Genomic DNA, 23,484 nt, shown 5'->3' on the forward strand with positions numbered 1-23,484 from the left:
CTAGGGGCCAGTGCCGGGCGAGAGTTGGAGGTGACAGGTTTCCACTCCGCACAGCGGCCGGCAGCACCTGGGCCTCCTGTAGGGGTGGGGGCAGTGACCCGGTCGCGCGCCCGTGCGCGGCCTTCCACGCGCCCCAGTGCCGTCCGCCCCGCCCCTTTCCCCGCTCGCCCCGCCCATTTCCCCCCGCCTCCTCGCGCTCGCGGCACAGGTTGCTCGCCCCCGCGGTCCGCGCGGCGCCGCGCCTCGCCGGCTCCTCAGCTTCCAGCCAAGATGGCGGAGAGCGGCGAAGGTCCGGGCACCATCCCAGAGCACGAGCGGATCTTGCAGGAGATCCAGAGCACAGACACCGCCTGCGTGGGGCCCACCCTCCGGTAAAGCTCTCATCCTCTCGGGATCTCTGGCTGCCCCCTCCGGCCGCTGGTCAGGAAGCGGGCGGGTCTTCCGCCGTCGGCCGCGCGCGAAGCGGCCCGACAGGTGGTGCGCGAGGAGGCGGGCGGCCGGGCGGGGGCCGAGGCGCAGCGGGCCGGGACCTGAGCCGGGACCGGGGCGGGGCGTCTCGGGCGACTGCACCTGTCCGCGCGGCCCGCCTCAGCCGCGGGAGCTGTCACTGCGCAGCTGGAGGGTGTGGCTGCCACGGTGCCTGTGACCCCGGGAGTCGAGGCACCGCCCCGTTTTCGACGCCCCGCCCTGCCCCAGTCCGGGCCTGGGGTCTCGAGAACGCGCCTGGGGCTTCCCGGCTCGCGCGACGTTCCGGGGCTGAGGGCGGCTCCGCCTCGGGCGTGCCGGGGACGAAGGTGAAGTGCCGGCAGACGGAGGGACTGAGGTGCTGACTCGCGCGCAGGTGGAAACGCTGGCGCGCTGGGCTGCTGCGGGCGTGGGAGAATTGAAATTGAGCGGGAGTCGCCGGCACCATTCTCTCTACTCCCGCGCCGCCAGAGTGGGCGAGGAGGCAGCGTGGGCGGGAGGGGAGGAGCTGACGCTCAGGAACGCGCTGGTGTGACTGATCGTGACCGTGCGCTCGCCCGGCCAGCCTCTCTGGAGTCTGGGAAGCTTTTATTTATTTACGAATGTTTAATTTTGCATGCATTTCCCCGTTTATTTTAAAAAGAATCTCCACCGTTTAAAAATAGTATAAGAACAATGAATATTCCAGACTGAGTATCTGTTGCCCTAGTAAATCCAGACACTCTAATGATCCATTAGAATGTTAGCCACTTTCTTCAAAAATGAGTGCCCTTTAAGTATAAGGCTTCATTTTTCGGTGTGATAATAATGAAATTATTATTCACTTAGGGAACTTGGAACTCACGGTGCTTTTGTCATTATTATGTGGATCTGTGGTTGTAGTACAAAGTGAAACCAGTTATGGTGTAAATCCACCTTGCCCTTAGAGTAGGTAGAATTGGATTCTTGGTTTACACTAGTCTTACCACTGATGAAGTGTGCGGTCATGGGCAAAAATCATTTAATTTCTCTGGACCTCGATTCTTTATTTGTAGACAGGGGAGGGGGTACGTGTTTAGACACCTAGAAAGCCCAGGAATTTGAAGACCTTGCCGATTTGTTCACTGCTGTGTGCCTAAGCATGTGGTAGGCACCTGATACATTTTTGTCACATGAAGTTCCCTCTATGATATAAGTATGATTAGTGCATTTCCTTAATTTTTCTATACAACACTTTTCATAAGACTGCATTTGCTAATGAAAGTTGAACTAATACATTTAAAGGAAGCTTTGTTTTCCTCACTGCATGGTGAAACTGAAAGAGTATAGTGTGTGGTATAGTTATTACAATAGTCCATTTTTGAAAATAGTATTGATTAGGAAGGAGGTGCTTCTTCTTGAGAAAATGTACTAGGCAGGATCTTTGAGAGCAGGTGAAATTAACTTAGAATAAAAATTTGAACTACAGTTGACTCTTGAACAATATGGATCTGAACTGTGTGGATTCACTTATACCTGTAATTTTTTGATTGTAAATACAGTGGTAAAGAATATGCCTGCCAATGCAGGAGACGCAGGAGACTCAGGTTGAGGAAGATCCTGGGTCTAAATGATCCCCCAGAAGGAAATGAGAGCACACTCCAGGATTCTTGCTTGGGAAATCCATGGACAGAGGAGCCTGGCGGGCTACAGTCTATGGGGTCACAAAAGTCAGACACAACTTAGCGATTAAATAACAACAACTGTGGGGACTGCTGGGGTAGGAGTTGGGGGCCCAGTTGACCCCAGGTAGGGGGAACTAAGATCCGGAAAGCCTCGTGGCTCGGCCAAAGAGAAAAAATACATACATACGTATTGTGATACTGCACGATCCGTAGTTGGTTGCATCTGGAAATGCGGAACTTGGGGTATAGAAGAACCCATTGTATGGACAATAAGTTATATGTGGATTTTTCACTGCATGAAAGGTCCTTGACCCTGATCCCCTCATTGTTTCAGGGTCAACTGTACACTGAGAGATTTTTGTAACACAAATAGAATATATGTGTTGGTGGTGTTATCGTTCTGGTTTGCTGGTGACGTTTGTTACCACCTACTCACTTTGTTGAAACCCACACTCTTTTCTTTAGTGAACTACACTGACTCATACTTACTCTATATATACACTTGTCATCTCTCATTTGCAAGCAGGCCCTGCACACATATGTTTAAGGCACTGCTAGCAGTCCTTTCTCTTGAACAGAGTTTAAGCCAATGCTGTTTTTTTTCCTGAGGTTTCACTGAGTGAAATGCTAATCTAAAGTTTAAAAAAACTCATTATGGGAAAATTTAAATGTTTTAAGAAGTTAAAAAAAAAAAAAAAAAAAAGTAGGGAATCCCCTGGTAGTCTGGTGGTTAGGACTGTGTGCTTTCACTGCTGAGCCAGATTCAGTCCCTGGTCAGGGAACTTAGACCCTGCAAGCCTCTAAGTGCAGCCAAAAATAAAAATAAAAGTGAAAAATAAAGATTAAAAAGACTGACCGTACCACGTGTTGGTGAAGTTGTGAAACAACTCGCATTCTCTGTATACTGCAGTGGGAATTTCATAGATGCTGTTTTTCAGGTTGAGGTTATTCCCTTCTAGTTTGTTGAGTGTTTTTACTATGAAGGAGTGTTGAATTTTTTGGATGCTTTTTCTGCATTTATTGAGATGATCATGTGGATTTTGTCTCTTATCATATCAAAATGGTGTTTTATATTAATTGATTTTCAGATATAAATCAACTGTGCATTTTTGGAATTAATCCCACTTGGTCATAGTATATAATCATTTTTTATATGTTACCAGATTCCATTTGTTAGTATCTTGTTTAGGACTTTTGCATGTATATTCATAAGAGCTATCTGTCTTTTATTTTCTGGTGATGTCTTTGGTTTTGGTATGAGAATAATACCTTATTGGTTAGTGTTCCTCAATTGAGATGAATGTGTTTTTATTTCTCCCTTTATTTATGTGGTGTACCATATTTATGTATATATGTATGTAATGTTGAATCACTCTTACATTCTTGGAATAAATCCCATATGGTCATGGAGTATAATGTTTTTAACATGTTGGTTTCAGCTTGCTAATATTTTATTGAATGTTTTTTACATTTGTGTTCATAGGGGATATTGGTACCTAGTTTTCTTTTTTTGTGATGTCTTCAGCTGGCTTTAGTATCAGAGTAATGCTGGCCTAATAGAATGAGTGAGGAGTGTCCCTACTCTCTCGCTTTTTGAAAGTTTGTGTAGGAATAGTATTAATTTTTCTTTAAATTGATGGTAGAATTTGTCACTAAAACCATCTAGCTTTTCTTTCTTGGAAGGTTTTTGATTATTGATCAGTCTCTTGTTATAATAAGTCTGTTTTGATTTTCTATTCTTACTGCATCAGTTTTGGTAGTTTGTGTCATTTTAGAAATTTGTTCATTTTGTCTAGGTTATTAGGTTGTTAAGTATAAAGTGGTTCATGTGTGTGTGTGCTCAGTCTGACTCTTTGGTGACCCCATGTTCTCTAGCCCACCAGTCTCCTCTGTCCATGGGATTTCCCAGGCAAGAATACTGAAGTGGGTTGCCATTTCCTTCTCCGGGAGATCTTCCTGACTCAGGGGTCAAATCCACATCTCTTGCGTGGCAGGCAGATTCTTTAACATTGAGCCATTTGGGAATCACAGAATTGTTCATAGCATTCCCTTATAACCTTTTTTATTTCTGTAAGACTAGTGGTACTGACTTTTCCTTTACTCTTTTCTATTTATTTCTTTGGCTGTGAGGGACTTAGTTGTCGCATGTGGAATCTAGTTCCTTGACCAGGGATTGAACCTGGGCCTCTTGCATTTGGGAATCAGAGTCTTAACCACTGGACCATCAGGAAAGTCCCTCTTTACTCTTGATTTTAGTAATTTGTGTCTCTCTTTTTCTTAGTCAGTCTAGCTAAAAGTTTGTCAATTTTATCAACTTTAGCATCATCTCATAAATTTTGGTTTTGTGTGTTTTCATTTTTATTCATTTCAAAGTATTTTAAAAATTTCCTTTGTGGTTTGCCCTTTGAGTCATTGCTTATTTAGAAGTATGTTGTTAAATTTCAACATATTTGTGAATTTATCAAATGGCTTTCTGTTACTAATGCCTAATTTCATTGCATTTGGTCAGAGATCATATTTTGTATGATTTCAATCCTTTTAAATTCACTGAGGCTTGTTTTATGGCCTAACATGTGGTCTGTCCTGGGGAATGTTACATGTTCACTTCAGAAGACTGTGTATACTGATGTTATTGGGTGGAAGATGCTATAGATGTCTGTTAGGTCTCATTAGATTATAGTTGTTCAGGTCTTCTACTTTCCTTTTGATCTTCTACTTGTTGTTCTGTCCATTATTGGGTAATGGGTAGTTTTTGTTTCATGTATTTTGGGCTCTGTTTTTAGGTGCATGTGTTTGCTCAGTGTGTCTGACTCTGTGATCCTTTGGACTGTAGCCCACCAGGCTCCTCTGTCCATGGGGATTTTCACACAAGAATATTGGAATAAGTTGCCATTTCCTCCCTCCACGGGAACTTCCCCACGCAGGGATCATACCTGCACCTCCTAAGTTTCCTGCATTGCAGGTAGATTCTTTACTGCTGAGGCATTGGGGAAGCCCATAAATGTGTATTTCTTGTTGTTCACTTGCTCAGTTGTGTCCGATGCTTTGTGACCCCGTGGACTGCAGCATGCCAGGCTTCCCTGTCCTTCACCATCTCCCTGAGCTTGCTCAAACTCGTATCCGTTGACTCAGTGAGACCATCCAACCATCTTGTCCTCTGTTGCCCCCTTCTCCTCCTGCCTTCAGTCTTTCCCAGCACCAGGGTCTTTTCCAGTGAGTCAGTTCTTCTCATCAGGTGGCCAGAGTATTGGATCTTCAGCTTCAGCATCTGTCCTTCCAATGAATATTCAGGGTTGGTTTCCTTCAGGATTGACTGGTTTGATCTCCTTGCAGTCCAGAGGACTCACAAGGGTCTTCTTCAACAGCACAGTTCAAAGGCATCAATTCTTCAGTGCTTGGCCTTCTTTATGGTCCAACTGTCACATCCATACATGACTACTGGAAAAACCATAGCCTTGACTAGACAGACCTTTGTTGACAAAGTAATGTCTCTGCTTTTTAATATGCTGTCTAGATTTGTCATAACTTTTCTTTCAAGGAGCAAGTGTCTTAATTTCATGGCTGCAGTCACCATTCAGAGTGATTTTGGAGCCCCAAAAAATGAAGTTTGTCACTGTTTCTATTATTTCCCCATCTATTTGCCATGTAGTGATGGGACTGGATGCCATGATCTTAGTTTTTTAATGTTTAGTTTTAAGCCAACTTTTTCACTCTCCTCTTTCATCAAGAGGCTCTTTAGCTTCTCTTCACTTTCTGCCATAGGGGTGGTGTCATGTGCATATCTGAGGTTACTGATATTTCTCCTGGCAATCTTGATTCAGCTTGTGCTTCATCCAGCCTGGCATTTCACATGATGTATTCTGTATATAAGTTAAATAAGCAGGGTGACAATATACATTCTTGATGTACTCCTTTCGAAGCTTGGAAACAGTCCATTCATTGTTCCATGTCTGGTTCTAATTGTTACTTCTTGACCTGCATACAGGTTACTCAGGAGGCAGGTAAGGTGGTCTAGTATTCCCATCTCTTTAAGAATTTAATACAGTTTGTTGTGATTCACACAGTCAAAGGATTTAGTGTAGTCAATGAAGTAGAAGTAGATGTTTTTCTGGAATTCCCTTGCTTTTTCTATGATTCAGCAGATGTTGGCAATTTGATCTCTGGTTCATCTGCCTTTTCTAAATCCACTGTGAACATCTGGAAGTTCTTTGTTTACATACTGTTAAAGTCTAGCTTGGAGAATTTTGAGCATTACTTTGCTAGCATGTGAAATGAGAGCAATTGTGCAGTAGTTTGAACATTCTTTGACATTGCCTTTCTTTGGAATTGCAATGAAAACAGAACTTTTCCTGTCCTGTGGCCACTGTGGAGTTTTCCAAATTTGCTGGCATATTGAGTGCATCATTTTCACAGCATCATCTTTTAGGATTTGAAATAGCTCAACTGGAATTCCATCACCTCCACTAGCTTTGTTTGTAGTGATACTTGTTATATATTTCTGATTGATTGACTCTTTTTTTTTTTTTTTTTTTTGATTGACTCTTTTGCATTATAAAATGTTCCTCTTTATCTCTGGACTTATTTATTTTTTAAATTACTTTTTGAAGTCTGTATTGAATTTGTTACAGTGTTGCTTCTGGTTTTTTTTATGTTTTGGTTTTTTGGCCCTGAGGCATGTGGGTTCTTAGCTACCTGACCAGGGATTGAATCCTCACCCCCTGCGTTGGAAGGTGAAGTCTTAACCTCTGGACAACCAGGAAAGTTTTCTAGACTTGTTTTTAAGTTTGTTTTGTCTGATATTAGTAAATCTACTCTAGCTTTCTTTTGGTTGCTCTTTGTATGGTATGTCTCTTTTTATCTTTTTACTTTCAACCTATTTTTATCCTTGAATCCAAAGTGTATCTCCTGTAGATAGCATATTGTTGTTTATCCAGTTTCATAACCTGACTTTTAAAAAATATACTTTTATTTATTTTATCATTTTTGACTGTGCTGATTCTTTGTTGCTCCACAGGCTTTTCTCTTGTTGTGGCAAGTGAGGGCTCCTCTCTAGTTGTAAGTGTGCAGGTTTTTCATTGTGGTGGCTTCTCTTAATGCAGAGCATAGGCTCTACGGTGTGTGTGGGCTTCAGTAGTTGCAGTTCCTGGGCTCTAGAAGACAGGCTCAGTGGTTGTGGCACATGAGCATAGTCTCTGCACACCAGGTAGGATCTTCCTGGATTAGGAATTGAACCTATGTCTCCTGCATTTTCAGGTGGATTCTTTATCACTGAATTACCACGGAAGCCCATAATCTCTTAACTTTTGCCTGTACTGTTTCATCCATTCATGTTGAATGTTAATATTTATATAGTTGGATTTGTATCTGTCGTTTTATTTTTTGTTTTCTGTATGTCTCATTTCTTTTTGCTTCTCTGTTCCTTTTTTTTCTATTTTCTGTTAAGTGAATATTTTCTAGTGTAATATTTTAGTTACTTTAATGATTTTTTCTAGTATTTAAAAAATTGATTTCTTAGTCATTGCTCTCAGAATCAGTTTCAGATTATTCTAAATTAATTTCAGTGAGATTCAGAAATACTCTATATAGAAGGCCTTCTTCAATGAACAATGAGTAAAAATAGAGGAAAACAATAGAAAGGGAAAGACCAGAGATCTTTTCAGGAAAATTGGAAATACCAAGGGAACATTTCACATAAAGATGGGCACAATAAAGGACAGAAATGGTGGACACCTATTAGAAACAGAAGAGATCAAGAAGAGATAGAAAGAATACACAGAGGAACTGTATAAAAAAGATCTTAGTGAACCAGATAACTGTGATGGTATGGTCAGTCACCCAGAGTCAGACATTCTGAAGTGTGGAGTCAAGTGGGCCTTAAGAAGTGTTACTGTCAGTAAAACTAGTGGATGTGATGGAATTTCAGTGGAGTTATTCAAAACTCTAAAAGATGATGCTATCAAAGTGTTACACTCAATATGTCGGCAAATCTGGAAGACCCAGCAGTGGCCACAGGACTGGAAAAAGTCAGTTCTCATCCCACTTCCCAAGAAGGGCATTACTAAAGGATGTTCAAACCATCAGACAGTTGCACTTGTTTCCCATGCTAGTAAGGTCATGCTTAAAATCTTGCATGCTAGGCTTCAGTATTACATGAATCAAGAACTTTGAGATGGCACATCTGGGTTTAGAAAAGCCAGGGGAACCAGAGATCAAATTGCCAACACTTTCTGGATCACAGAGAAAGCAATGGAATTCTAGAAGAACATCTACCTCTGTTTTGACTATACTAAAACCTTTGACCATGTGGATCATAACAAACTATGGAAAGCTCTTAAAGAGATGGGTATTTAGACCATCTTACCTGCCTCCTGAGAAATCTGTATGTGGGTCAGGAAGCAACAGTTAGAACCCTGTATGGAACAACTGATTGGTTCAGGACTGAGAAAGGAGTATGACAGGGCTGTCTGTTGTCACCCTGTTTATTTAACTTATACACTGAACACATTATGAGAAATGCCAGACTGGGTGAGTTATAAGCTGGAATCAAGATACTCGGGAGAAACATCAACAACCTCAGATATGTGGATGATACCACTCTCTTGATGAAAGTGAAGAAGAACTAAAGAACCTCTTGAGAATGAACCTCTGAGAAAGAAGGAGGAAAGTGAGAAAGCCAACTTAAAACTAAATATTAAAAAACTAAGATCATGGCATCTGGCCACATTATTTCATGGCAAATAGAAGGGGAAAAGGTGGAAGCAGTGACAGATCTCCTCTTCTGGGGGTCTAAAATCACTGCAGATGGTGACTATAGCCATGAACTCAGAAGATGATTGCTTCTTGGCAGGAAAGCCGTGACACACCTAGACAGTGTGTTGAAAATCAGAGACATCACTCTGCTGACAAAGGTCCATATAGTCAAGGCTATGGTCTTCTCAGTAGACATGTACCGGTGTGAGAGCTGGATTGTAAAGATAGTAGAGCACCAAAGAATTGATGCCTTTGCACTATAGTCCTGGAGAAGACTCCTGAAAGTCCCCTGGACAACAAGAAGATCAAACCAGTCAGTCAGTCTTTAAAAAAATCAACCCTGAATATTCATTGGAAGGACTGCTGAAGCTCCAGTATTTTGGTCATCTGATGTGGACAGCTGACTCATTGGAAAAGTCCCTGATGCTGGGAAAGATCAAGGGCAGAAGGAGAAGAGGGCGTTAGAGGAAGAGATGTGACTGGATGGCATCACTGATGCAATGGACATGAACTTGGGCAAACTCTGGGAGATGGTGAGGGACAGGGAAGCCTGGCCTGCTGCAGTCCATGGAGTCGAGAAAAGTCAGACACAACTGGGTGACTGAACAATAACAACATAGCTCTAGTCCCTCTTTCCCTCTTCTGTGGTATTATTGTTATATCTTATATCTATATATATTACAAATCCAATAATATGTTGTTATAATTTTTACATATAGTTTTTTATTTTCCAAAGAAGCTGAGGGAGGGAGAGCAAGTATATTTATAGAGTTTATTATGTTAGCCTTATTTACCATTTATGAATCTCTTCATTTGATGCTGTTTTTGGTTGTGTTGTTTTCTTATTCCAGTACAGCTTTACTCCCACATTTGTGCTGTTATTTTCAAATATATTTCTATAGTCAAAATATATATTGTTGTCAGTACAGTTATGTACATGTTGTCTTATGCAGTTGCTTTTTCAATCAATAAAAAAAGAAAGATGCATTTATACTGTCTTTAAAAAAAAATCATGTATTTAACTGTGCCAGGTCTTACTTGCCCTGACATGTGAGATCTTTAATTGTGGCATGTAGGATCTAGTTTCCTGACTAGGGTTAGAACCTGGGCCCCCTCCATTGTGAAAAGTGGAGTCTTAGCCACTGGACCACCAGGGAAGTCACTATAGTGTCCTTTATAGTTACACAGTAATCTTTGCTGGTGTTTGTGTTGTTTATGTGTGTTCATAAATGTGTTCATATTGCCATCTGGGCACACTCTTAATTATGAAGGACTTCCATTCATATTTATTTTAGGACTGGTCTGCTGTTAACAATTCTCTCAGCTTTTGTTTATCTGCAAGTGTTCTTATTTTACCTTCATTTTTCGAGAGAGAGAGCTTTGTTATAAGATTCTTGGTTGGCAGTTTTTTCTTTTCGCACTTTGAATATATTATCCCATTGCCTTTTGACCTGTGTTTTTGCTGATGATAAGTCAGCTGTTAATCTCAGTGGGATCCCCTTTTATGTAGTTTCCCCACCCCCACCCCCTTGTTGCTTTCATGATTTTCCTTTTGTCTTTCATTATTTTACTGTGTTGTGTCTGGGAATGAGTTTCTTTGTGTTTATTCTTCTTGTAGTTTATTGATTATCTTGGATATTTAAATTAATGTTTTTCATCAAATTAGGGAAATTTTAGCCATTGTTTCTTTCTTCTTTCCTCTTTCTCTTTACTTTAGTACTCCCATCACATATATGTTGGTATGCTTAATGGTGTTCACTTTTTTCTGAAGCTCTGTACATTTCCTTCATTCTTTTTTCTCTCTGTTGTTTGGATTACATTTTTCTGTTGGTCTGTGTTTAAGTAGTCTGTCTGTCTTCTGCCAGTTTATATCTGCTGCTGAGATCCTTTAATGAGTTTTTGTTTCTGTTGACTTTTCAACTCCAGATTTCCAACTTGGTTATTTTTATAATTTCTCTCTCTGTGTCACAAATACTTTATTAGACACTCTCATCATACCTTCTTTCACTACTTTAAGCATGATGTTCTTTAGTTCTGTGAACATACTACTTTGAAGTTTTGGTTAACTCCACCAGCTAGGCCCTCTCAAAGGGCCTGTTTCTTTTCCTGTGTGTGGGTGGTCAGAGTCTCCTATTTCTTTGCCTGTCTCATAATTTGTGGTTGAAAACTGGAAAATTCAGACAGTATAGACAGTATGTTGTATCACCTCTGGATACTTAAACCCACCACCCTCTGGGGCTTATTTTTGTTTGTGTTTATTAATTAATGGCTTGGCTGTACTATTTTAATCAAGTGTATTTATTTTCCTCACAATGTGAAGTCTCTGTTGTGGCTCCTCAGAGGGCACAGTCTTGGCACATAGTCACTCTGAAATGACAGTCTCCTAAGCAAAATTCTCTTTATCTCTTTCCCTGATCTCTCTGTTAAGTTGTCTTCCTATCTTGGTATCACACTCAGATATTAGATTCCAGTAATTGCTGACTGGTTGCTTTATTGTTTTCAATAGTATCCAGGGGCATAAGTTGTTTCACAGTCTAATTTGGTTAAATTTGGTCCCTTTTCCCTTTTTCCCCATTATGCAAGTGATTTGTTGAGGCAATATGTTCAGATGAAACTTGCAAGAGTGAGGAATGTAGGATAGGGAAGAGATCAGTGAATCTGTGGGTTCAGCTTAAGTGTAGCCTCAGCCTGATTCCAGGAGAAGCTATGGAGTTAGAATGATGTCACAGAGTTGTTGCACTTTGAGGCACTGGAGCTGAACTTTTACTCCCACATCCAGCAATCTTTCATTGGCTACAGTCTGCCCCAAGAGCGTGTGTGCTGGCAGGGGGGACATACCTTCCCAGGCATTATTGGGCAGAGTGCCTCCCGCTTGCAGGTCTCCAGAGAAGAGGGTAGCTATGAGCCCTTAGCTGCTGGGAGGTGAATAGCACCACCAGGGATCTACTATACACCCCAGGAGCTAGAACACATTAGATCACACTTAGTAAATTTGAAGGAATAAATGGACAAAATTTTCATTTGTCTATTTCATGAGCTTCCTTTGTGGCTCAGCTGGTAAAGAATCCACCTGCAATGAGGGAGACCTGGGTTCAGTCCCTGGGTTGGGAAGATCCCCTGGAGAAGGGAAAGGCTACTCACTCCAGTATTCTGGCCTGGAGAGTTTCTTAATGATTTTTCTAGTGGATTAAATCCCCTGATCTCCCCAGTCTTGACTTTTAAATGTTACTTAAAAATTGTGGTAAAATATATGTAACATAAAATTTATCTTTTTAAATGTATAATTCATGTCATAAAGTACATTCACATTGCTCTGCAACCTTCACCGCCATTCATCTCCAGAACTTTTTCATCTTTCCAAACTGCAACTGTACACGTTTAAATGGTAACTCCCCATTGTCCCTTCCTACCAGCCCCTTGTAACTACCAGCATACTTTCTAGAATATGATTGCTTTATATGCCTCATATAAGTGGAATCATATAATTGTCCTTTTGTGACTGGCTTGTCTCACTTAACATTATGTCATCAAGGTCCATGCATGCATGTTGTAGCTGTGTCAGGATTTCCTTCCTTTTCGAGGCTGGATAATGTTTCATTGTATGTATATACTACTTTTTGTTGATCCATTATTTGTTTGCTTAGATTGCTTCCAACTTTTGCCTGTTGTGAATGCTGCTGTAAACATGATGTACAAATATGTGTTTGCAGTGTTAGTTTTTCAGGCCAGTCTCTGAGGTTTGTTCTGATCACCGGTGGACTCTTCACATTTTCTGTGGTTCTTCTTGGTAAACTGACTGATGATGTAACCTCTCTCTATTTACCAGGGAGAAGGGCACAGTTCTTGAGGTGCTGTGTTCCCCCTTTGCCTGGCAAAGTAATAGAGCCATTCTTTCTTCTGGCTACAAGATGAAAGTGAAAGTTGCTCACTGTGTCTGAATCTCTGTAACCCCATGGACTGTAGAGTCCATGGAATTCTCCAGGCCAGAATACTGGAGTGGGTAACCTTTCCCTTCTCCACAGGGATCTTCCCAACCCAGGGATCGAACCCAGTTCTCCCGCATTGCAGGTGGATTCTTTACTGGCTGAGCCACCAGTGAAGCCCACAAGATGAAATAGAGCTTACCCATAACAAGGCTAGTCCAAAAGGCAGAATCTCAATTAACATTGTGCCACAGGCAGAGCCTGAGGCAATAGGGAAGGATTCCCTGGTTTTGTTCCTGTGAGCTCTGTAGTGGTAAAGGACCTGCCTGCCAAGCAAGACTTGGGTTTATCCCTGGGTTGGGAAGATCCCCTGGAGGAGGGCACTGCAACTCATGCCAGTATTCTTGCCTGGAGAATCCCATGGACAGAGGAGCCTGGTGGGCTACAGTCCAGAGGGTCAGAAAGAGTTAGACACAACAGAAGTGACTTACCACAGCTGGTCAAAAGTACTGATACACATACATCAACAAGCAACATTAAACCATATAGCTCAGTGTCTCTTGCATTTAGAATTGTTTTATTTTTAAGTGCCTGCTTTTCTTTAAGCCAATTAAATAGAGCTATTTTACAAATTAATGTAAATGCCACAGTGTCCAAAGGCAAAGACACATTCTGAGACATACATATATCCAGACACAAGGCTTCCCTGGTGGCTCAGTCTGTAAAGAATCCGCTTGCAGTGCAAGAGATCATCTGCAATGCGGGAGACTTGGGTTTGATCCCTGGGTTGGGAAGATCCCTCTGAGAAGAAAATGGCAACCCACTCCAGTATTCTTGCCTGGAAAATCCCATAGATAGAAGAACCCAGCAGTCTACAGTCCATGGGGTCACAAGAGTTGGACACAACTTAAGAGACTAAGCTACTATCACCCAAACAGACACATTATGAAATCTCATGGTTTCATTTCCCAGACTTAGTCAAGAATCAGTAATCACAATATAAAACTCACTAGTTTATAATAACAGTTGGAATAAGTAAAAATTTTTAAAGGCTTCTTTTCCTGTTTTTTTTTTCCCCCCTCCTCAATTTCAGGAATTAGAGATGGTCTAGATAAGTGACCCTGAGAGCCAAGGTCTAGAGGCATAGGGGGAGAAAAGCATTTTCTCTCAGTAGAACAGTTTCCAAAAACTTTTAACTTATTTTCTTTGGAGTCTAAAGAATATTGTGGCCACACAGTCAAAAGTCACTTTTAGTTTTCTTTGGTCATAATTTTGAAGTAGGAGGGAAGGAGGCGGGATACAGCTTTTGAAAGAGTGACATAGCCCAAGGATATAACATAAACTGATTAAAATCAAATGGGTCCAAGATGGCAGACAGGTCACTTTTGACTAGACCTTGATCCTCAATTAGCAAGCTTAATGACACACCCGGGGCGCCATGACAGTTCTAAGGCACCATCAAAAGACCAAAAGGTGCGTGGTGGCCCAGCTCCTGCAAATCTCCACCCCTTCCCTAAAGTAGTTTGAATAATCCTCCCATTCAGCGTTGTTGTTCATTCGCCTAGTCGTGGATTGCAGCACACCAGGCTTCCCTGTCCACCATCTCCCAGAGGTTGCTCAAACTCATGTCTGTTGAGTCAGTGATACCATCCAACCATCTCATCCTCTGTCATCCCCCTTCTTCTCCTGCCTTCGATTTTCCCTAGCATCAGGGTCTTTTCTAATGAGTTAGCTCTTCGCATCAGGTGGCTGACATATTGGAGCTTCAGCATCAGTCCTTCCAATGAATATTCAGGGTTGATTTCCTTTAGGATGGACTGATTGGATATGCTTGCAGTCCAAGGGACTCTCAAGAGTCTTCTCCAGCACCACAGTGGAAAAGTATCAATTCTTTGGCACTCAGCCTTCTTTATGGTCCAACTCTCATATCTGTATGTAACTACTAGAAAAATAGCAGCTTTGACTCGTAGTACAGAACTTTGTTGGCAAAGTGATGTCTCTGCTTTTTAATATATGCTGTCTAGTTTTGTCATGGCCTTCCCTGGGGTCTCAGTGGAAAGACTCCACCTGCCAAGCAAGAGATGTGGGTTTGAACCTGGGAAATCCCATGGACAGAAGGGCCTAGCAGGCTACAGTCTATGGGAACTTGAAGAGTTGGACATGACTTAGCGACTAAACAAAAGCATAGATTTGTCATAGCTTTCCTTCCAGGGAGTAAGAGTCTTTTAATTTCATGGCTGCAGTCTCTGTCCGCAGTGATTTTGGAGCCCAAGAAAATAATATCTGTCAACGCTTCATACTTTTTCCTTTTCTCTTTGCCATGAATTGATGGGACCCGATGCCATGGTCTGTAGAGAGGAAAATGAGACCAAACTCAGATAAACAGGGAGTCAGTCAAGTTAAATGTATGTTGCCACTTGGGTTTTCCTCCTAGGAGACCTTTAAAAACTAAAGCAGGGGGACTTCCCTGGAGGTCTGGTGGTTATGAATCTGCTTTGCAATGCAGGGGATGCCAGCTCAATGATCCCTTGTGCCATGGGGCAACGAAGAGCCCGAGTTCTGCAACCAAGACCCAGCGCAGCCAAGAGTCGGACATGACTGAGCGACTTCACTTTCACTTTTCACTTTTATGCACTGGAGAAGGAAATAGCAACCCACTCCAGTGTTCTTGCCTGGAGAATCCCAGGGATGGGGTCGCACAGAGTCGGACATGACTGAAGTGACTTAGCAGCAGCAGTAGCAAAAAGAAAAAGGAAGAGTTCCCTGGTGGCCTCAGTTCAGTTCAGTCGCTCAGTCGTGTCCGACTCTGCGACCCCATGAATCACGGCACGCCAGGCCTCCCTGTCCATCACCAACTCCCGGAGTTTACTCAAACTCATGTTCATCGAGTCGGTGATGCCATCCAGCCATCTCATCCTCTGTCATCCCCTTCTCTTCCTGCCCACAATCCCTCCCAGCATCAGGGTCTTTTCCAGTGAGTCAACTCTTCACATGAGGTGGCCGAAGTATTGGAGTTTCAGCTTCAGCATCAGTCCTTCCAATGAACACCCAGGACTGATCTCCTTTAGGATGGACTGATTGGATCTCCTTATAGTCCAAGGGACTCTCAAGAGTCTTCTCCAACACCACAGTTCAAAAGCATCAATTTTTTGGCACTCAGCTTTCTTCACAGTCCAACTCTCACATCCGTACATGACCAGTGGAAAAACCATAGCCTTGACTAGACGGACCTTTGTTGGCAAAGTAATGTCTCTGCTTTTTAATATGCTGTCTAGGTTGGTCATAACTTTCCTTCCAAGGAGTAAGCGTCTTAATTTCATGGCTGCAGTCACCATCTGCAGTGATTTTGGAGCCCAGAAAAATAAAGTCTAACACTGTTTCCACTGTTTCCCCCCCTATTTGCCATGAAGTGATGGGACCGGATCCCATGATCTTCGTTTTCTGAATGTTGAGCTTTAAGCCAAGTCTTTCACTCTCTTCTTTCACTTTCATCAAGAGGCTTTTTAGTTCCTCTTCACTTTCTGCCATAAAGGTGGTGTCATCTGAGGTTATTGATATTTCTCCCGGCAGTCTTGATTCCAGCTTGTGCTTCTTCCAGCCCAGTGTTTCTCATGATGTACTCTGCATATAAGTTAAACAAGCAGGGTGACAATATACAGCCTTGACGTACTCCTTTTTCTATTTGGAACCGGTCTCTTCCATGTCCAGTTCTAATTTTTGCTTCCTGACCTGCATATAGGTTTCTCAAGAGGCAGGTCAGGTGGTCTGGTATTCCCATCTCTTTCAGAATTTTCCACAGTTTATTGTGATCCACACAGTATAATTCTGCAAAATTCACTTTCACTGCAAAATCGATCCCTGGTTGTGGAACCAAAAAAAAAAAAAAAAAAAAAAACCCTCAAGCGGAAGTGAAGATCTCTGGCAATGCAGTTTCCTGTTTCTGCCAGGTGAGTCCACTGGGAATTTTGATGAAACCTCCAAAATTACTAGAAGATAATTTTAAAAAATGATAAAATTATGCCCTGCATGCAGATAGTGAAAGAAAGAAAGTGAAGTCAGTCTTTCAGTCATGTCTGACTCTTTGCAGACCCCATGGACTGTAGCCTACCAGGTTCCTCCATCTATGGGATTTTCCAGACAAGAATACTGGAGTGGGTTTCCATTTCCTTCTCCAGGAGATCTTCCCAATCCAGGGATTGAACCTGGGTCTCCTGCATTGTAGGCAGACGCTTTACTGGCTGAGCCACCAGGGAAGTCATACAGATAGTAAATTAATGCATTCCAAAGATTTTATTAAACTTACTAAATAATGAGGGAACCAATAATATGTTACAACTGTTTCAAAGGCAATGGCAAAAAAAATGATACTGGCCTATGAGAATGCTGAAATAGATATATCAATAGGCATATAATTGGTTAGTATCTGCAGGGCAATAATCAGTTGCATTCAACTGATAAAAGTGTGTTACGTTTCTATGGGCAAGAGTAACTTGCATCACTATCAGTTTCCAGCAATTTACAGAAATGTAAAATAGTTCAAAGACAATGAAAGTCACAGATAATCTAGAAGGGTGTGCTGGATGGAACATTCAGTGATTGTTTTCTGTTATTCAAAATATTTCAGAATTTTCAAAATTATTCAAAATATTTTGCAATTCTTGCCACTAGTTGGAAATTTTTAAAACATTTTCTCTTTTACTACGCTGATGTCTTTTTTTTGCCATGCAAAAGTTTTTGTGAAAATAAAATTCATCAATCTTTCCTTTTTGCTTGAAACTTTTCCATGCTACTAGGTTATAGGGAAATCCATTCATGTTTTCTTTTGGTAATTGTATGGTTTTATTTTTTACTTTCACGTTTCTGATCCTTTTTGAATTTTCCTGGACTATTATGTACTTTTTTCTTTTTTTTTTATATGGCAAACCAGCTAGCTATCTTAACACTTCTTATTAAAAAGGATATCTTTTTCACATTGATTTCAGATGCTGCTGTTATCATGTACTGAATTTTTATATGTGATTGGTCTATCTCAGACTTTTTTAATCCTGTTCGTTGTCGACATGTTTATTCATGTGCTGTATACCATTATAACATTAATATGCTTGAATTTATTAAGGCTTTTCCTGCTTTTGAAATAGTCCTGTCTTTATAGAATAAATCACATTTGTGTCATAGTGAGTTGCTCTTTTAGTGTGCCGTTGAATTCTGTTTGTGCATATGCTTTTCAGGATTTTTTTTTTTTGGCGCTGATATTCATAAGTGAGATGGTCTAGTTTTTTTGGTGTGGTTTTCCTCACATCATTGAATCAATGTTGTGCTCATTTCATTAAATAAAATTAGAAGTTTTCTTTCTTTTTCTGTGCTTTAGAATAGTATAATTAGCATTGATTATTATTTAACCTTTAAAGGTTTGTTAGAAATTACCTGATGAAATCAACTGAGTCTGGTGCCTCTTTTTTTTCTTGTATGAGCGTCTTAACTCATTTCTCTGTTTTTTTTGTTACAGTTGGTTTGTGTTACACTTTCTGTTTAGAGAATTATCCATTATCCATTTCTTCAAATTTATTTGAATGGAGTTGTGTAATGTAGTCTCATGTTAAAATTTCCTTCAGTTTTTGGTGGCTTGTTTTATCCCCCTTGTCAGTTCTGATTTAAAATACAGTATTTGTGATTTCATTCGTGTTTTTCCTTGATTAGGTTTGTTAGTAGTTGATCTATTCTGACTTAAAAAAAACCTCAGGATTTATTCAATTCAGTAGTTTATTTTCTAACTCATTCCTTTCTGCCTTTATATGTAATGATTTATTTCTTCTGGTTTATTTTATTCTTTTTCTAGCTTTTTGTGTTTTGTACTTCATTCATTTATTTTGTTTTATTGAGACAATTATTTGATGCTATTAATTTTTCTCTGGTGACTGATCTAGCTTTATTTTATATATTTTGATATTTTTTCCTCATTGCTATTTTAAAGAAATTCTGCTTTATTTTTATATTTTCAGTTTGATCCAACTGCTTTTTTAATAGTATGTTTTAAAAAAATTTCCAGATGTGAAGTCTTTTTTATTTTAAAAAAATGGCTTTTATTTTTTAATTTTATTTCACTGCAGTTAGGTAAATCTGTTTTCACTAATCCTGTTCTTTGGAATTCATTGAGGTTTTACTCTTTGTGGCTTAATATGTGGTTAGTTTTCATGAGTGTTTCATGTACTCTTATAAATAAAGCATATTCTTTTTTATATTTGAGTTCTCAGTTTTACACAGACTATTAAATAAGTCGGTTATATCTTCTTTCTTTCTTGAACTGAGAGAGATGTTTTACTGTCCCATTTTATTAATTTGTTACTCTCACTTCTTACGTCTCTTAGAGGTTCTGTTTTATGAACATTTGTTGCTAAAGTTTTGAGTATTATGTATTGGGTATAATATATACTATATCTATATCTTGAACTGTAGTTTTTAGCATAGAGTATACAGGCTATAAGTATAAAGCTCAATTTATTTTCTATTTTGTTTTCCATGATGAATGGTGGTTTTTGTTGTTTTGTTTTTGGCTGTTTTGCTGACAAGTCAATCTTAAGTGAATTTCTCCTTAATTATAGATTAAAACTGCTGTAAAGGACTTTGGTAGCATATATAGATGAGAGATCTTAGGTTATTAGGCAAACTGCACTTTAGATCTGCTATAGACGGTTTGATATTTTTGTTGAATTTTCTAAATTTTTTTAGGGAAATAGTCCACCTCTGCATACATTAATCTGCTTAATTGTTTAAACTTTTTGAATTAAAGTTTACTTACAATTCAATTTGTTACCCTAGAGGAGAAATTTAATTTATATGTATTATGTGTTTTCCATTTCTCATCTTTAGTTTTTTACCAAGTAGCTCAAAAGTCAACAGGAAGAGACATCTTGGTCAGGAGTGTAAAAACAGGAAGGAGGAAGTCTATTGCAAATCTGTGTTAGCTGATTATCAATTCAGATTTCACCATAGAGGATGTCCATTAACGATCATCGTTGTGCTGTGTTGTTAACCAGAATTTCAGTGAGTGTTAATGTCAGTATTACAGATGTCAGTCCTAGTTATAGGAAGTAATGTTAACGAACAGACTGCACTAGGCCCTTTCCTATGCATGGAAACAGGATACTATTAGTGAGAGCAAGTTTGAGAAATTGCACATAGAGGGAAACAAGGCAAGTAAAATATAACATCAAAAATATAGAGAAAATCATCTTTATTTTTTTGCCTGTGTTTGATCTTGATGCTTTGATTGGTTGTATGATCCTTTAAGATATGAGTGTATCCTTTTTTTAAAAAAATTAGGGTATGCTAACTCTGTCATTAAAATATTGTTTGACAGAATACTTTCAACTGAATTAAAGGAAGCACCTGGACATTATTTACTAAAGTGTTCTAAGAGTGCATGTAGCAAACTAGATAAAATATTTAATGGGAAAAGAGTGAATATTTTGTGAACAAGAAATCTTTTTTAGCTTTCTTTGGTGAAAGAAGTTGAATTCTTTGCTTATACATGTCTATGTTTATACACGCTTGGAGTTGCTAGTTCTGTTACTCTGTAGCTACAAGATACCTACTTGATTTAGATACCCAACAATATTTTAGGATATTTAACTTATCCTGAGTTCTTTACTTGGCCATGAAATATTGTGGATGTTTTAAAGAAATTAAAAGTGTTGTATAAAAGCTAGATGGCATTATATTATTGTTGTTTTTTATTATTACTCTAGGGGCCTGTTTGACATTTTCTTTTCCTCAAACATCTGTTTATTTAAACTGCGCCTTTATTTCTGAATTATTTTGAAATAAATACGCTTCCCAGCATTTTGTATATCATGGCACAAATAGAAAGTTAGAATGAGAGTTGAGATGACTGTTATTGTGGTATGCCTGTAACCTATTCATTTGGGAAGCATGCTCTAATACGTTAGTCAGATAAGGGGGTTTGTCAACTCCTCATAATTGTAAGAAGCTGTATGTCTTAGTTAAGGATTTTTTGTTTTAGTTTTAAGTACCAAACCAACTTGAATTAACTTAAGGAAAAAAATGAAAAGAAAAAAGAAAGTTACTGCGTATCCCACAGAAATACTTCTCCAAAGACTGAAACAGAGAAGTAGAAGACCGTATTTCTTTCTGTTTCTCCATGCTTCATTCTGTCTTCTTTATTCTCTGAGGTCTGGCCTTCTCTGCTTCTCTTTGCCCTTGAGGAGGATGACCACGTACAGCTTCTATATGTCATAAGCTGACTATTTCTGAATTCTGCTTCAAAATTCCTGAAAGAATGTGTCTGAAGCAACTCAGATCAGTTGTTCACTTCTGGTGCAGTGCAGTCCGATGAGAAGAGGTTGTACTGCTCGTCCAGTCTTGTGGATGGTCACTAGTTTTCAGAGACAAAGAATATATGCAGTTGTGTTTGTGCACTTTTCTAGGGAGAAGATCTGTAACTTTTATTAAAATCATAGAAGAGTCTTGCCACTTCCAGACCCCTGCCTAGATAAAAATTAATAACTACTCTTAAGAGTTAGGATAGAATTCCCACCATGTTCAACAGGTATCCTTTGTATCAGTTAAACTGTTTGTCTTTTTCACAAGGCTGTGTTTTTTTCCTGGCTGTGTCTATCATGATTGAATTCTTTCCTCCTCATTTCTCCACTTACTCAATCTCCTGCCTATCACTGAATTCCCTTCTTAGGTCATATTTCCTTTATGAAATCTTGGCATCTCAGAGCACTGCATTCTATATGGCGGTATATAATTATATATATATACACACACACGTATGTATATTTTCTGTGTCTGAATTCTTATAACTTGGATTTTTAAAAATGCTACACAGTGTTATTTAGTTGTATGTCTTAATATGTATATTTTATTTCTTTCTTGTATGGCTGTGTTGCACAGCTCTCAGGATCTTAGTTCCCAACCAGGGATTGAATCTGGGCCATCCAGTCAAAAGTACTGAGCTCTAACTGCTGGACCATAGGGAATTCCCTGTATACTTTAAATAAATGTCTTAAATGTAGGCCTGATCTAATAGTCTGTGAGGCCTATTATTGTCGTGCATCCCTGATTAGTTCCAACTCCGTAATACAGCATAATGCCATGGGTACAATAGACTCTCAGTAAATATTTTTTGAATTAAATTAATGAAAAACAAGAACCTTCATTATAGAAAACTTGAATATATAGAATAGGAGGAAAAAAAATCACTTTTTCCCTACTGCTTAAGGATAATCAAAACTCTAGTCATTTTTAATATTAGAAACAACATGCTACTTGTTGAATATTTATTGGTTATGATATTCAAAATTTTAAATGTTGAATTTTGTTAAACATTTGATAATGAAGTTTCATCTTGTTTTCCCTGTTTGTTTGATTATCTTCTAATTGTTGCACATTTAGGTGGTTCTTATTTTTTTGTAAAATAAAATAATTTCTTAGCATCTTTGTTCCTGGAAGTGAAAATAATCAAGTAGTAAATAATAGGTAATAGGACTTCTCAGATGGCTCAGTGGTAAAGAATCCACCTGCCAGTGAAGGAGATGCAGGGGATGCAGGTTCGATCCCTGGGTCAGGAAGATCCCCTGGAGTAGGAAATGGCAACCTGTTCCAATATTCTTGCCTGGAAAACTCGACTGAATGACCGAGCACACCACTGAATGACTAAGCACACAGACATGTACAAATAATAGGTAACAGCTAACATTTTTGAATATTTACTGTATTCCACTCTTTAAAATACTTGTTTCTGTTATTTCATTTAATCTTCATGAGAAGCAAATGAGTTGCCCATTTTGCAGATGAAGAAATTGAGGTAGAGATAGATTAGGTCATTTACCCTAGGTACTCAGTAAGTGGTGAGCTAGATATAGAACATAGGCTATTTGGCTTCTGAACCTTTGCCTTCTGACTTAGATTATCAAGTAATGAAAGCTGCAATATAAAAACAATTAAATTTTAACTAAAAAAGGGGGAAGAAGGTTTACATTAAGATTGGAAACAGTAAGGAGTGTGACTAGAACTATACCCAGGGAGGGAGTGTCCTCTATCTTAAACTTGTACTGAGTCAGATATAGATTCCTTATTCCTCTGTGTTCCAAAATACAGGCCTCCAGTAGCTTTAGTAAGATCAGTTTCTGGTTTGTTCTCTCCAGGACTGGAAACTACTTGATGCAAGAAAGATTACTGACCTTTTTACCTTCGTCAGGCCCTTTTTCAGTTCTGAATGATGAAAAAACAAGACATCATCTTTCTCTGCCTTCTCTTTTTTCATCATTTCTATCCTCATTCATTCATTCCTGTAGTAAAAAGAACATAAGTCAGGTTTGTTTTTAGCCTTTCTTAGTAGAAGGGCTAGTTCTTTTCAGTTTGGTAGACCAGGCCTAATAGAATCCATGCACAATGGTTTGTTTGTTGTTTTGTTTTCTGTTTTTGCATGCCTGGATGTGAACGCAGGCAACTATTCTTTGTGTGGTTTGTGAAGAGAGTGTGTGTATGTGTTGTTGTTGTTGTTTGAGTATTGCCAACTTCATTTTAAAGGAGCTTAATTTCAAGAGAATTCATTAATAGAAGCATTGCCATAGTAATAAGAAAGAAAGTCTGGAAATGTGTAATGAATCTGTTACTGACATATTTAAGATAAAGAATTTCGTCTACTGAATGGTGATTCTTTTTGCAGTGAGCTCCTT

The 23,484-nt window shown here is 39.5% G+C and overlaps 1 protein-coding gene across 4 annotated transcripts in view; it reads left to right on the forward strand.

The window, feature by feature from the left end:
- Positions 1 to 225: 225 nt before the first annotated feature.
- The window catches only part of EXOC6 (exocyst complex component 6), a 178,400-nt gene continuing 155,141 nt past the window's right edge, over positions 226 to 23,484 (forward strand). For 2 of the 4 annotated variants that reach the window (XM_065922922.1, XM_065922926.1), the window contains exon 1: positions 226 to 371. In XM_065922922.1, coding sequence (XP_065778994.1) covers positions 271 to 371 — 101 coding nt within the window. In that variant the 5' untranslated portion in view covers positions 226 to 270. Of the gene's footprint in view, positions 372 to 693; positions 842 to 23,484 lie in introns of those variants that run through there. The other 2 variants (XM_065922923.1, XM_065922925.1) reach the window with 2 other exon arrangements.

This window comes from Muntiacus reevesi, chromosome 2 (assembly GCF_963930625.1).
Source record: "Muntiacus reevesi chromosome 2, mMunRee1.1, whole genome shotgun sequence".
NCBI lineage: Eukaryota > Metazoa > Chordata > Mammalia > Artiodactyla > Cervidae > Muntiacus > Muntiacus reevesi.